This window comes from Ptychodera flava, chromosome 11 (genome assembly GCF_041260155.1).
Source record: "Ptychodera flava strain L36383 chromosome 11, AS_Pfla_20210202, whole genome shotgun sequence".
Taxonomy (NCBI): Eukaryota; Metazoa; Hemichordata; class Enteropneusta; family Ptychoderidae; genus Ptychodera; species Ptychodera flava.
The window spans coordinates 27938700-27953452 of record NC_091938.1 but is presented as its reverse complement, the minus strand read 5'-3'; the positions used below and the strand labels follow the sequence as shown (position 1 = coordinate 27953452).

Sequence of the window (14753 nt, the reverse complement as noted above, 5' to 3'; positions counted from 1 at the left end):
AGAAGATTAAAGGAGATTGATGAATTGCATAAACCACACATTACCACCAGGCAAAATGGCGTGTTCAGTAATATTAGTCATAACTAATACGCCTGATTGGCCTGTGCATTTACCTGAAGAATAATGGTTCATATGTAATATTTTCCTCTTCTCGTTTCTTTCGTCTGTTTCTCTGTAGATTTTCTATCCGAGCTTTTTCTCTTTCAGCTGCTTCTACATTACCCTCTTCCATCATCCTGCAAAATAATACCATGGCAACAACCTTGTTAATAGCAGTTACCATTTCAAGAAACATTTTAACACTTAGAACTGTAGCTATTAATACTGTGTACATCTATTACTTAAACAATTTCTATCATGCCATGCCAATATTTACATCTACTAATGCAATTACATATCAGAAGTGGAAGGTTGTGAGCAGAGACAAGCAAGACATCAATCCTTGGTTACCTTTAGTGCATGTGCAATGAGACAGAAGAGTTTGTGCGTGACTAATAAAAGAGGCATGTACAACATCGGCCACACAATTACATAGATTATGGGAATTCTAATTGGTCATGTGCATCAATGGTGAAACAGCAAGCACTCTTGACAATAGAGGGCGCTTCACAAATCTGCTAAGGACATGATATAATACTTGTTCCTCTTTTCCTTGACATCACTATTTTGCTATTTTTGCCTTGTGCTGGAATGAAAGGACTTACACCCATATTTTTCAATCCTTGCTATTGATTTATAGCCACTGTGTGGTGATTAGACAAGTACAGAGTTGTTGCTCTCTCCCATATTCCAAGTGTTACAGCATAAATCTGAACACTGAATAATAGTTTACACCAACTTGTGTATATTATTTGATTTAGTTTTGTCTTGTAGAGTTTAATAACATCCATTGAACAGAACAGGAACCTGAACAAATTGATATTTTACGAATGTGTTACAAAAGTTCAGCTATTTTCAAACTTGTATTTTATCACTGCTAAAATTTTACCTTTGATCAGTTCTAAATCTTGAATCAGTTGGCGGCAACAGATGTTTGGTTGTTGTGTTGAGTTCATTCAACTCTGTTGCAAACCTTGTAAAACCATAGTATAGATCATAGTCCTCTGGCATAGCACCTACAATGAATGCAGCAAAAATATTGCTGAGGAGCATTTCTAAATAATTAATGTTGTCATGCAGCCAGATTTATTAATGCTGAATAATAAAGCTCCCTAGTTAACTCTTGAGAATCAACTTCAATGCGTAATAGATATTCTATAAGTTGTGAATTAACTGAAACACCAGCATCTCGTATGTTGCTTGTACTGTGTGTATACATATGCACTAATACGCCTTTAGTAAAAAATGTGACACAATCAGAGCAAGAAAAGAAGTAGGATATCAGAGGAAAATCTTTCGCTGAAAAATTTTACAGATAACTCTTTATCGCACATGTGCTTACATTGTATTATTATTACACGGTGGAGTACAATGGCTTACAAAACTGAAAGGGCAACGAAGTGAGAGGGCTATGTAATCAATGTCTGACAGTGAATTTTTCACCACTGACAGTTTGTAGGGGCAGGTCAAGTACAGTTCATTGGTCACAATAGACCTTTATGTTATGTCAATGTCACATTTATGAAAATCATGGCATCTGTGGAAAAATAAGACCTTGAACAGTATTTGTTTATTAGTGTACCTGGCCTCCATATGCACTTAGCAGATCCTGACACACCGCAGTACAGACCCTCCGTCCACTTGCCAAACAGATGATGCACTACTTTACCACTGTCAAAGATACTACCGTAGACTTCATACCGCTTGTTACTGAAATAGCTGGCCTGTGGATTGTAATACATATATTTTGTAGTCCCAATACACTTTGCAGTCTATACTTGGCATATTGAACTAACAATAACATGTATTTTTTGCCTTCCAAAACATACTCAATATGATTAGCATTCTACTGGTAATACTTTCATATGGAACAGAATATGTGCATATGCACCAAAATTTTTGTAACAAAAACATATCTGATTGTGAAATAGTGGAAGAATTTGATGAATGTTTCTTGGCAACTCCAAATTACTGTAAAGTTGAGGCGGTGACAGTACAACAGACACACAACTTGTTTTTGTAACACATTCAGGTCTGATACCCCATCAATACCATTTATGTAGGACTGGTGAATATACACAGTACAGTATCTGACTGGCACACTGGTACCTCTTAGAACCTAAATATAGTGTGCTCATCAACTGCCTAGCTGCAATAGTAACATGATCATGGCTCCTGCAACACTGGTAAACCTGAGCTACAAGGTTTCAATGATTAGCTCACCGCAAAGCCTAGAGACAGATGTGACTGTTGTCACATGTGTCACAGCTGTTCAGGTTTTCAGCAGGCAAGTTTTCATCAACACAAATTTCACAAAATCCTCACTCACTTACCTTTGCAAATGTTAATTTACATGTGATTGAACCATTTTTGATTATCATTTCACCGTACTGGTCCACCCAGCGCTGGCCACTTAGAATGTTATGTACACACGTTGTCACCTTGTTCCACCTATAGTGATCATTGTACCTGAAAATTTTTACATAGTACTGCATATCAACCCATGAGCAGAGCATATTCCGATATAGCAAACACAGCTAGCAAATATGCACCGTAATGTATTCATATCTATAGCCATATCATGAAATGTATAATTCACTTGGTGTTGCCTACAGCTACAGACCACATTTTGTACTATTTAAAGCATTACACCTGGAGTAAACATTACACCATATTCTGATATCTGGGGTGTGGTGAATTACATAATGCCATTTTCCTTTATACTATTGTTGCTCTAAGTTTTTTTGTCAAAAACTCTAATCACTGATGTACTATTTTCAAAGATATCTACTTTGTGTTTGCTTTCCCACCATGACAGTAATACAGGAGAAGCTGAATGACCAATGCAAATTGCAGATATTCGCTTACTTGGGTATGGTCAGATTGACAAGACCAACTGGCTGGAATTCCATTGACTTCCCCCAGAACTTTGTTTTAATACGGATGTCCTGCCATAGTATATAGTTTTCACTTTCACAGTGACACGCTGATATTGGTGGATGATGGGATACCTGAAAAGGTTCACAGGATGACAAAAGATATACACCTTTTTATCCATGTATTTTGTATACCGGTACACATGTAGATTGTATATTTGTACTGGAGCAAAACAACATTTTAGTCAATTTTGACTGGTGAACATTTCTCTCCCATGGACCAGTACTCTAACGGAGATTTCCTTTTAGCAGCCAAAGGCCTGTGAATAGGTTGTGTACGATGTTTTAGATCAAGGAAAATCTTAGTAAGAAGCATGCCCTTATGGCTAAAGGTAACAAACTGTGGTCCAATGATGTCACTGCATCACCATTGTCGTTTACCATGGACGACTCATATGGGTTCATTATTGACGGAAGGGCAAAGGATGATATACGGTATATTGAAATTTACCTGCTCAGCTACAAACTTGAATCCCCTGTCATCTCTGACCGCTTCATAAGTCTCCCCTAACAGTGGATTGAATGGTTTCTGTCCAGCCCTGAACTGTGAAGCTGCATAGCTAGACACAGCAAACGCGGCAACCAGCACCATGCGATTATGCGGATCTTCCGAAACACAGGCTTTATCTAACAAATCGCTGTATTCCATTTCTTCACAGAGTCGCTGTGTTAAAAAAAATTACAGATAATTTGCTCAGAGTGAAATTCTCATTCATTAAGTGTCTGCTTGTATGATTAACCCCTTGACTACCTGAATTACCATATACCTTGAGTGCCGGAAATATCCGGCACAGTTAAATAGGCGTATTTGCTTCGTTTTTGTTGCTAAAAATCCCGTAATTTCGGCGTCGGCAAGCAGTGCGACTAAGATTGATGTATTCCGATCTGGCCTGAATGTGATTGCGCCCCCGTACGTCCGAGTATGGCCAAAATCCGGAAGCAAATGTCGTGACCCATGACCTCGACCCTGAAAGGTCAGGCTGATCACAGAAGCATCGCGCTGATTGTTTACAGTTTTCAGAAGTACGGACGATCGCGAAGATGTTTATGGTTTGTTTTTTTAATGAAATGAAATATTCATTTATTGAAAACAAATGATTTATAAGTAAATATGTTCTATTAACAACAATATTCGTGAATGAAACTAGAGGAATTACAATTTTTCACTATAAGCCAGTGAGATTTTATAGCAGCCATATTATCAATATGACTGGTCACGTGTTTGGTCATGTGATATGTTGTTCCCTTAAATGTATTTTTAAATATTGTGAATTATTTTTTGATAAATCATAAACATTTTAGATGCATGTTTCTGCAGGGAAGACATAAAGCAGGTGTTTACAAATATAAAATGTGTTGATTTTCAAATACAGAATCATGTCAGATGCTGATGTTTGTGGTTCATTTACTCTGCCTTTTGTGGAGAAAATCTTAAATAGGTACATCTATAAATAAAGTAAAGGGTAGTTATTATTACATATATGTAAAGACAATGCCATGAAAATTGCAATTGTATTCAAATTTGCGTCATTTTATGGATTCAAAACACGTCCTGATTTTTCAAATATTCATTTTCTTTGCCAACTCTGGTCACATGATGTATCATGTGACCAGTCACGTGACCTGGAAATACAAACTTATGTATGAAAAAGTGGGAAATTTCATGCCGATTCAGAAAATATATGGTTTATTGGTACTTACTTAATTTTTTCTCTAAGCAGTGTTTATGCAATGACTACACCCAAGATTTTATCAATATTTACATAAGGGGCCTGGTATATAGGAATACATTGGCCTTGGTAGTCAAGGGTTAAGTGTACAACATAACCTGGTGCAGAAATGTACCTTGCACCAAGTATTTGAAGATGTTTCCTGTGTACATACTTTTAAGAAACATTTCATGTCTGTTTTCTTTTCCATCTGAACGTACTTTTGGGATAATACATGTAGCTGACAATTTAAACATACCGGTATGCATTTGGTAAAATGGTAATTTTACAGAATAAGGAAAGACACGATGACAATTTAGTCTGGATTACTTTTACGAGAAAAAGGGAAACAATATACCAACAGAACGTTGTATTCTGAGCATAGAAAGTAATAGATAGGGAAGGGATTGTAAAGGATGGTTTTAGTTGAGTTTTGAAAAGTTAACACAAGCTGGCTAGTATCGGGGCTCATCTAGATGACATAGATGAATTCACCTGAAGCATGCTGAGGGGTTCATTCAATGTCACTGGCATGGAAACCTTGGAGAGATCTTTGCCAATGTTCTTCTTGAGCAAATTCCAGAGACTGAAGTCTCCTGTGTCTGGTTTTGGAACAGGCAGTTTGCTTCTCCTCCCTGTCATGGAGTAGCTAGGACGCGCCTCATTTTCCACTACTGAAATTCACCAAACATAGTCCAATCAATAATTTTCTCCAAACTGTTTTAAATTTTCTGCCAACTTTCCTTTCTTGTCACTTTCTAAATTTGCTTGTCCAGTGTTGTGGTAGGATATGGATTAGTTGCTATTCATATGTTAACTAAGCAGATGGCAGACAACAACATTCAAATGACAAACTAACAAATTATTGTTTTAGTCAGTGTTCAAGAAAACCCATGCAGAAACACAATGTAACGAAACACCATACAAATTGGGGCCAATGTGCAGCATCTCGGAAGATTTTAGCGAATTGCTTGGTTGAAATTCATTGTTCTAATTGAATCATTTGCAAACAGCCAATCAGGTACAGCATAGCCTTAATTTGAGACCCCTTAAGTTGCTGTTCATAATGACAATCTACCAATCAGATTTAACCTTCCAAACTGATGCACATTGCCAGGGAAATTACTCTGCAGACAGCCGTGAACAAATCCTAGTTTGTAGGTTTGCTCTCAGACAACGTCGCTACATGTAACAGTCAGAGTCTCAAACAGCTGTATGATCCTTGCAAGGCAATTTGCACAGTGTATGAGACCATGGATAAATGTCTAGGGGTGACATTCTGCATCTGGCTTCTGTGGGGGTTTTTGTTGATTCATAAACTCTGAATTGTACATATTACGAGATAGGAATCATTCAGGATGAGACTTACCACTACTTGGACACTGTGACTGAATGTCTAGAGTTTCTTCTGAATTATCATCCAAGTCATCATCGCTAATTAAACTGGAATCTAATTCATCTTCATCTGATGGCTGTAAAATAGATTACAAGCATATTAATATACATATACACATACCATGCAGAATTAAGGTAAAGGGCGACGAATTCGAACGCGCACACGCTTTAGAACGTTTCTGCGCAGATTTAACTCCAGCCTGTCGCAAATGGGTTATTTTGTAGTGCATGTATTTAACATCACCTGTCATTGTTGAAATTGCGCTTTTACCTAATTTTTTGACCCAGCCTCTTAGAAATACATGTGACCTATAACCTTGTCATATTTTGACCCCCTAGGAAGCTGGTTTTTATTCAATATGAGCGAAAAATTAATATTTCTCTCCCATTTATATAGCGCTAATTACCCATTTACCTGGAGATGTTGTAAAAAGTAGCATGGTGATACCCTTTTATTAAAAGTGTAAACTAAATGGTATTATGTCAGGAGTTTATTCGCCAAGTTTGGTCAAAATGACACCATTCAAAGCGACAGGAAGAAAGTTCGAAAATTATGTAGTGATATAATTTCGATATCGTCATTTTGTAATCGATACTTATGTTAAAATTTCTTCACAAACATCATGAAAACTATACATTCGATAGATATGGATCTTAAGTCTTGGTATTTATTAAAATTAACTCATTTGCTAAGCGTTTTACAATTGCTTTCTTTAGTTTAAGTGAATTATATCATTTTTATTTATTTCTAACGACGCCATTTTAACGTCCGTTTCCATGGAAACAAGCGCGGCGACCTTCATTTTTATTTCATTTTTGCACTTGCACAACATCCAAGAATATGTGTGCAAAGTTTCAAGAAAATGACACCACAACTTAATTTTGACGTAATTCGTAGTACTTCACCTTAAAGTGCACACTCCGACTGGATACTGTTACCTCTCCATTTCAAACCCTATGACTCAGCTTTACAAAGTATTGTTATACAACACTAACTTCACAACAACTGAATTCATAGCTATGTGTTCCAGCCTAGTGACAAGCTGGTGATCCACAATGCACATTCATGTGCTAATTGCAATAACGGTGCACCAGATACTGTATCACTCCATCCAAGGAAACAGCAAAATGAAAACATACTGTAATTCACTAGTTATTGTGAGTTCATTTTCTCATGACCAACGGATTTTCCTGTAATTTGGTTTTATTCATTTATATTGACACACAGCAGTTATACTGATAGCACTGTTTTTCGTTTATAAGTCAATTATTCCTTTAATTAACACGGGAGAGAGTAACGCAATGGGTCAAAAGAAGCTTCAGCTGGAAATGTACTCACTGCAGCTTCTGAAGAGGATGAGCTTGATGCAAGATACTCCTGGGCATCAAAGAATTCACCAACATCAGACACTGACATGCTTCTTTCATGAGTTTGATCTCGGAGCAACATCGGACTGGCAATATCCTTAGGCTGCAGCTGTGAGGGAAAAGATGTAATGATGAAATATTATGGTCATTGTCAAGAATCAGTGTACTTGTGAATTAATGTGACGGCAATCCTGTGTTGCACTCTATACATAGGGTGTTAACCAGTGACATTTGGCATCAAGTGTATATTGGCAGAAACAAACTTTTGGATTCAAACTGAGGCTTGGTTTGTATTTTATCCTAGGTCTCAAACACAAAGGATGTCCATGACCTGTTTTAAAATTTCAGTTTTTTTTCAGCTCAAAAGATCCAACTACTTATAGGACGACAACATATCAGGAATGTCAACTTGCAGTGATAAATGCTGACATGCAGCAGGATAACTCCATTATCTTCACCGTTCATAACTGTTTAGCTTATAATGAAATCCTTCTGGCGTGAGATATTAATATCTTCCGCCTGGAGTAGAACACTACCATATTGTACATTTTTATATATTCCAGGCATATCTGTGCTCTCCCTGGCCTTTCGAAATTGTTAGTAAATTTACGAATTGGGTTCAAAAAATATTAGTAAGCACAAATTATGTTATTCCGAACCCACCAACTTTCAACAAGCACTTCTGGTACTCAATAGGTGATTTTAAGGGGATAGAAATGATGAATGATTTCATTATAGACAAAAGAAAATGAAAAAATCCCTTTTTAGTTTTTTTGACAATGAACACTCATATTTTGATACGCATTTTCAAAAAATTTATTAAATAACACAGTACATCATGGGTCATGAATGCTTGTAACATTGAAATTTCTCCCTTTCTCAATAAAGTGTGTAATTTTGGTCAACGGCCAATGAATGTTATTCAATTACTCTATCTTTATTACACAACATAACATGTTCAAGTATATTGTGACACAAATCATAACTCCCTTTGTGTGTGTAGTCAGTGGTTGATGATTATATATATTAATTTATGAAGCGGTCATAAACATTATCAAATATTATCAGTGTTTGCACAAGTTTTAGATGCTAGAAAATCTGTCCCCTGTTTTTCATATTTGGAAAGCTCTGTTACTTTGAAAGTATGCACGTCATCCATAGACCACGTACTAGGTGGTGCATCTCTAGCTGCAGTCATTATGCATGTTCATCTCTAAAATTCTTTTTAAACAACCATTGATCAGAACATTTGGCAGTCTGTGGTTTCGCACAAATTTTGTCTCATCTCAATCAAATTTAAGTACGCAAACTGAGACTGGTGATCCTGCTAATGTTTTCTTAGAGACAGTTACACTTTTAAAACGCTGCAGATGATCGTCATTTTTTTTGTCTGGATAAACTTTTTGGTCATGGGACTGTGAACAGGCATTTTCTCGGGATCATAGAAAACTATCAGCATTCATAACATTTGCTGAGACAGTTTCTTGTAAAATATTTTGAAGGAAACCTATTAAAATTGGCACGCTGACTGAAAAATTCAATTTTCAGATCGTCAAATGACAAATCTATGACATCTAAGATTTCCGGCTCGCTTCCACCTCCATGCACACTTTGCAGTACATGTTCAACCATGTGCGGTCCGGACTGCAGTTCTGCTGTAGTTCGACTGTCTTTCAGGCTGACTGTTCTTGATCTCTTCTAGCTCGGCGGTTTCATTGTTTCGTATTTTTTTCATATCAGTTGCCGTTTTTATGCCCAACTTTCTTTCCCAACTGGATACTATCAATCCAAAGTATTTGTAACTGCCCGCTTCCCTCGATCCGCTTCAACAGTCCATTCGGAAAGTTGACAGCATGTGAGTGTTTGGGTGTCTCGAAACTACCGTAATGGGGTGGTAATGTATGACACACCACATGAGATTACAAGACCTGGGGATCTTGAAACCTTTTCGCGCATGCTCATGTTATCACAGGTCAAAGTCCAAAGCCAGCTATCACCATGTGTCGATGCGCCGATGATAGGGGCAGCGTAGGTTTTGAAAGACGAGATATGACAGTATTTCCCCGGAATTCTCAATCTTGACCGAAAATCAGGCTTCAAAAATAACAAAATCGTTCGTAAATGGCCGATCGGCATTCATTTTTTTCGTAAATTTTCATTTTTGTTCGTAATTTACGAAAGTTACGAGCGACAGCGAGAGCACAGCATATAAGAAAAAAAGGCTGACACAGCTAATCTTGATCAACAAGCATGAAGATGAGAACTAAAACCTTTTTGGGGGCCTTAAAAGAGTATTCCAAGAGGTCTCTGGGCACAGTTATGTAAATGTGCATGTACTCTTTATCGTTAACCTAAATTACTCCCTAAGTTATTGGAGATTAATGTGAAATGACATCTTTGTCCACTAGTCTACGTTCTCGCCAATCTTACCTCTTCTAGCTTTGGTGTTGCAAACATGGCAGTCTTGGAGAGATCAGCTTCCAGGAATATCCTCTGTAGTCTTTCTCTGAGTTCAGTGTTCTGTGCACATGCCTAAGTCAAAGTAAAACAATAATAATAAATATTCCTCATTTGAATTTTTCTTTAATAGTTGATTATTTCGACAGTGTTGTTTTGTTTCTGATTTTTTTTTGCAGTGGAATCTTTGAAGTCTCATATCGAAGTCACACTCTGGCATTGCCCAGCACATAATATACAATACAAATACACATGCATATCTGCAAGTGGTTAAAGTAAGGTGTAATTCACCACTGTGGCAGAAATTCAGTCTCTCAAAATCTTAAAATTCTTCACTGGTCTACAGCTTGCATCAATTCAGTTTAAAATGCATTAAGCACTGGTAATTACAAATGTAAAGTTACATAAAAATACAGGCATAAATGAACTGTTACTGTACCTGCTTGAGTTGACTCTGTAGTAAATGTATTTGCTTGTTTGCGGGAAGAAACTCCTGCTCTAATGCTTGTTGCATCTTTTCCCGTTCTGTCGTCATGGTGTGCAACAACCCACGCATGTTTTTGTGCACTGAAAATTAACGTAATGAGGGTCATTAAATTGAAAATTGACGGATCTTTTAGACCTTTAAAGCTTTGTCACCTCCAGTTTGGTCCAACTTTACCACAGAGAAAAAGATGGTTGTACTGAAACTTGGTGACGGATGGGTTTGTTACTCAGTCTAGACCAGTGTACTACAAACAAGATTCTAAGAATTTCAAGAAATTTCTCTTTCCTCAAACAGTTAAAGGAATCTTGTGACCTTTGAAGAACATTCTTACAGTTATACAGAAGTCCAAATATACCTACAGTAAGAAAATGGGATTTTTCTAAAAGAATGATCTAAAGAAAATACAATGAGTTTTATCATTTTTATGCAAAATTTTTATGCATTATCCACATTACAATCCATCTCTAAAAACATTTCAAAACAACAGGAGTTTAGAAAGATGACCAAAAAATATTAAGAAAATTTCAATTTTTGTCAATGTTACAAATTTGTTTACCATACCCGGTGTACCGGTAGAGTATTCATATATCAATTTTTAACATTTCCTTTACTGCGAAGCTATAGCTTGGCAAACGGGCTAAAAAAATTGGGAGTTTGTTTTATAATGGCTTGTTATTCCAGTGAGTGAATTCATCTCAGATATTATATACCATGATGCAATATGCTCACACGATGACAAAATGCAGTTTGTGTTAAATTTCTATGTGTAAATATTATGGTAAATTCAAATATATATAACAAGGTTTTTACACAAACATTACTGCCAAACATCAGCAAAAATATCAACCTACAGGTCACATTAGAACCAATCAACTGGCTTTATCTGTAACAGTGCACTGAGCATATTTATGCAAGTACCTTCATTTGCCGTTGTGATGAATTCCTCTCTCACTTTATTCTCATGTTCCTTCTGCTGGGCTGCGGTGCGGAACAGCCTGTGGTTAGAACCATCATTTTTCTCCGGATCATCAATGTTGATGTCTGGCAGATTTGGATTGGAAGAACTCAGTCGCAAACTTTGCTCTGTAGCGGATAACTACATAATAAAAAGGGGAAAAACAGAAACTTTTGACAATCCATGCTTTTCTCTGACATCAACAGGAAATAAAGTTTTTAAGATATGACTTTCTAAATACCATTGGAAATCATCAAATTCCCTCATGAAAATGCCTATGATTTTGAAAAGTGCACATGTTGAGGTTTACATCTTGATAAGATCTATTTAGATAGAACTGCTGATGAGTGAATTACTGAAAATCAAGAAGAAGATTGTTGTTTGTACATTCATTAAAGAAACAGTGGTGATACCTTACAGTTGTATGAGTTTGTGTATTTTCTGAGATTTCTTGGGTCAAATAAAACACTGTATGAAAAGTCATGAGTTGGCCATCTACTGTACTTTATCCAACCAGGCAAAGAAGACAAAGCACCATGTTTGTACCACATTTACCAAGGTAACACTTGCAAATATGGTATACAGGTGGTACTTCCTCAACTGTGCCCACCCATGGGAGGCATATCACAAATGTTTTTTCATACAGTGAAGCTTTTACAACACTGGCAAAAATGCCATTACGGACAGTCGGCTCAACTGCTTTGCAGTATAGTTGTCCTAAAATTATTCCTTTGAAATTGAATAAACAGATTTGCTAAGATAACATATTCATAAAATTAGATGGTTATTCAAGAGATAAAAATTGTTAGTTCACAAGATCATAACACATCTCATACCATTCAAGGTTAGTTTCAGTACAAAAATAATAGACATATGAACATGATTAATTCAGAAACAACCAAAGAGTATGTTTAAATTTTTGCTTTGGATATGAGTTTTGAAATTGGCTTATCTTTTCATGCATTGTGATTATGAATCCATAATCTTCTTTTAATGGAAATTTCTTCACCGAATCTTGTGAAAGGTATAACTATTTTTACTGAAACAGCGCCATCACAATATGAACATGGTGAATCTTTTGTTTTTTTCTGTACAGCAAAGTCATATGTCATATCCACTGACTCATGATTGATAACAGCCTAAGCTTCCATCATCTCACTGGTACAGGTACTCTAATGAAATGGAAAATTGCAACTTTTTTATAAAGCAAATATTTGGATAACTCCACAGCTGGTAATATAGCAGGGGTCATCATGTCTTTCCAATGTACGCTGCTTGGTGTACATGCGGGCAAGTCTTGTCTGTTGAGGAACGACTATCATTTCAAATGGGAATTTCAAATGGGACACTGTAAGTGTATTTACAACACTTAGGCAAACACTCGGGAATAACTAACATTGCTGCAACTGGGACATAGTACAAGTATCTACAAAGTTCACTCAAACTTTCTCCTACAATTTGTTTAGTCTATTAGATTACTCGTTTAACGAACTCATTGACAGTTGAGAGCAAAGAGAAAAAGGGTGCAAATTTGATGAAATCAGACATGATTGTCCCTGAGTTGGTCTTACACTGAAGCACATATTTTATAGTCTAAGAGATACATTCCCTTGTCAAGACAGGTAAGACGTGGAAGGGGACCATTCATGAAACACACATGCAATTTAAAATTGGAAGGATAGATGGATGGATGTGTGGATGAATGGACTAAGATGGCACAGGCTTTAGAGGGTGCTGAAACCACATCTAAGTGTAGCAGGTCAACATATACCTTTTGATAGGATCTTATCATAGGGTAATAAAGCTGAAGCTGAACAGGAGGGAAAATACAAGACATTAGAAAAAGCACTCAAAAATTTAAAAGATGGTATAGCTTATCCTGTTCGAAATGTTATTTTCATGTAAAAAGTATGTTTGTGTTGGGTAACATCCTCTTCTAAAGAAACTTCAGGTGGACATATGTAGATGTAATGTAATTGATGAACTAATGCTCACAAATATTTTGTTCCCGGTTAAGTTAAGCCGAATGATGTGATGACTTGACCACATAATCAGAAAGTACATTTACATGTTTACATAAACAGATTTGCATGTCTCTGTTGAACCAGAACTGGCCTACGACAACTATAAATATTTATGCAAGAAATACCCTCTTTTAATGATTTTTTTTTATCTATCGTGCAGACAGTGAATTGTGCATACTATCCCCTAATTCAAGGTATAAGACACTCATCAGAATTATGCTACCATACATTATGCATATTATGGCAATGTGGAAATGTTCATCTCTGGGATGACACCGGCATTCTTTTGGATAACACTGGGCTGACATGACTATTTACAAAACAAGGAAAGTTTGTTTTAGCAAATTAATTCTTCAATCCTCAATGACTTTTACTGCTAACAAACATTTATTTTGCATACTTGTTCTTGTTAGAAAGCAAATATCTCTTGTAACTTTATCTTATGGTAGACTAAATATTATTTCCTTTTAACTAAAGTGTACTTTCAGGTCTGCATATACACACTGTGCTCAAGAGTGAGTGTACTAGTACATGTAAATATTGTAGAATCTGATCTCATGCAACTACTTTTAACTGGTTCTGTTTTGGCAAACAGTACCATAAACTGACTGGGAAAAAAGGACAGTTGGACTTCCTAAAAAATACAGGACTATATCATTAATAGCAAAACTACCTTTCAATATTTATTTTCAATACAAACAAATTTCTTCCCTTTTTTTTACATCAAAGAACTGTAATTTTGTTACTATATTGTTCAAAAAGTCTTGAATGAGTACACTGTGATTGTATCACTCTTACCCTGTCTGAGGATGCTGGTATTTCAGGAACCTTCTTCTTTCCTTTGCCTTTCCCAAATGACAACCTCCTGCTTTTCTTGGAAGATGCCGGAACATCAAGCTGCAGAGCAACAATGGACATGTCAACACATAATGAAGTATTGATAATATTGCAGTCAGGTCTTGAAAATTCTGAAATTTCTCTGGTACCAAAATTTGCATGGTGACCCCCAGTTTTAATTTTTAATTTTGAAAGTGAATGGCTAAAATTTTCCGTGCAAAATATTTGGGCAAAAGTTTAGGTCTTTCAATTTGGAGGCACTTACTACCTTAAGCAATAGTAGCAAACCCTGAAACATTATCAAAGGGACAAAGTCGGCCATTTTTCATGAATTTGTTTGATACGAGATACTATTTATATTGTTTGACATGTTGAAAGATACTGAATGAATAGGCCACCATGCATATATTCGACCCCGGTTGTAGACACAGTTAATGAAACCCTCGCAAAAATGAATTAATGGTCATGATGGTTGCAATGGTTGCA

General features: G+C 36.4%; 1 protein-coding gene across 4 annotated transcripts in view; it reads right to left on the bottom strand.

Moving 5' to 3' along the window:
• The window catches only part of LOC139143997 (oxysterol-binding protein-related protein 6-like), an 88636-nt gene that overhangs the window by 5586 nt on the left and 68297 nt on the right, over window positions 1-14753 (bottom strand). For 2 of the 4 annotated variants that reach the window (XM_070714632.1, XM_070714633.1), the window contains 14 exons: window positions 14229-14327; window positions 13178-13216; window positions 11370-11547; window positions 10404-10531; window positions 9938-10039; window positions 7479-7616; window positions 6114-6216; window positions 5240-5418; window positions 3487-3699; window positions 2968-3110; window positions 2433-2568; window positions 1682-1823; window positions 989-1115; window positions 114-236 (listed from right to left, as the gene is read on the bottom strand). In XM_070714632.1, the coding sequence (XP_070570733.1) occupies window positions 114-236; window positions 989-1115; window positions 1682-1823; window positions 2433-2568; window positions 2968-3110; window positions 3487-3699; window positions 5240-5418; window positions 6114-6216; window positions 7479-7616; window positions 9938-10039; window positions 10404-10531; window positions 11370-11547; window positions 13178-13216; window positions 14229-14327 (1850 nt within the window). The remainder of the gene's footprint in view (window positions 1-113; window positions 237-988; window positions 1116-1681; window positions 1824-2432; window positions 2569-2967; window positions 3111-3486; window positions 3700-5239; window positions 5419-6113; window positions 6217-7478; window positions 7617-9937; window positions 10040-10403; window positions 10532-11369; window positions 11548-13177; window positions 13217-14228; window positions 14328-14753) is intronic. The other 2 variants (XM_070714634.1, XM_070714635.1) reach the window with 1 other exon arrangement.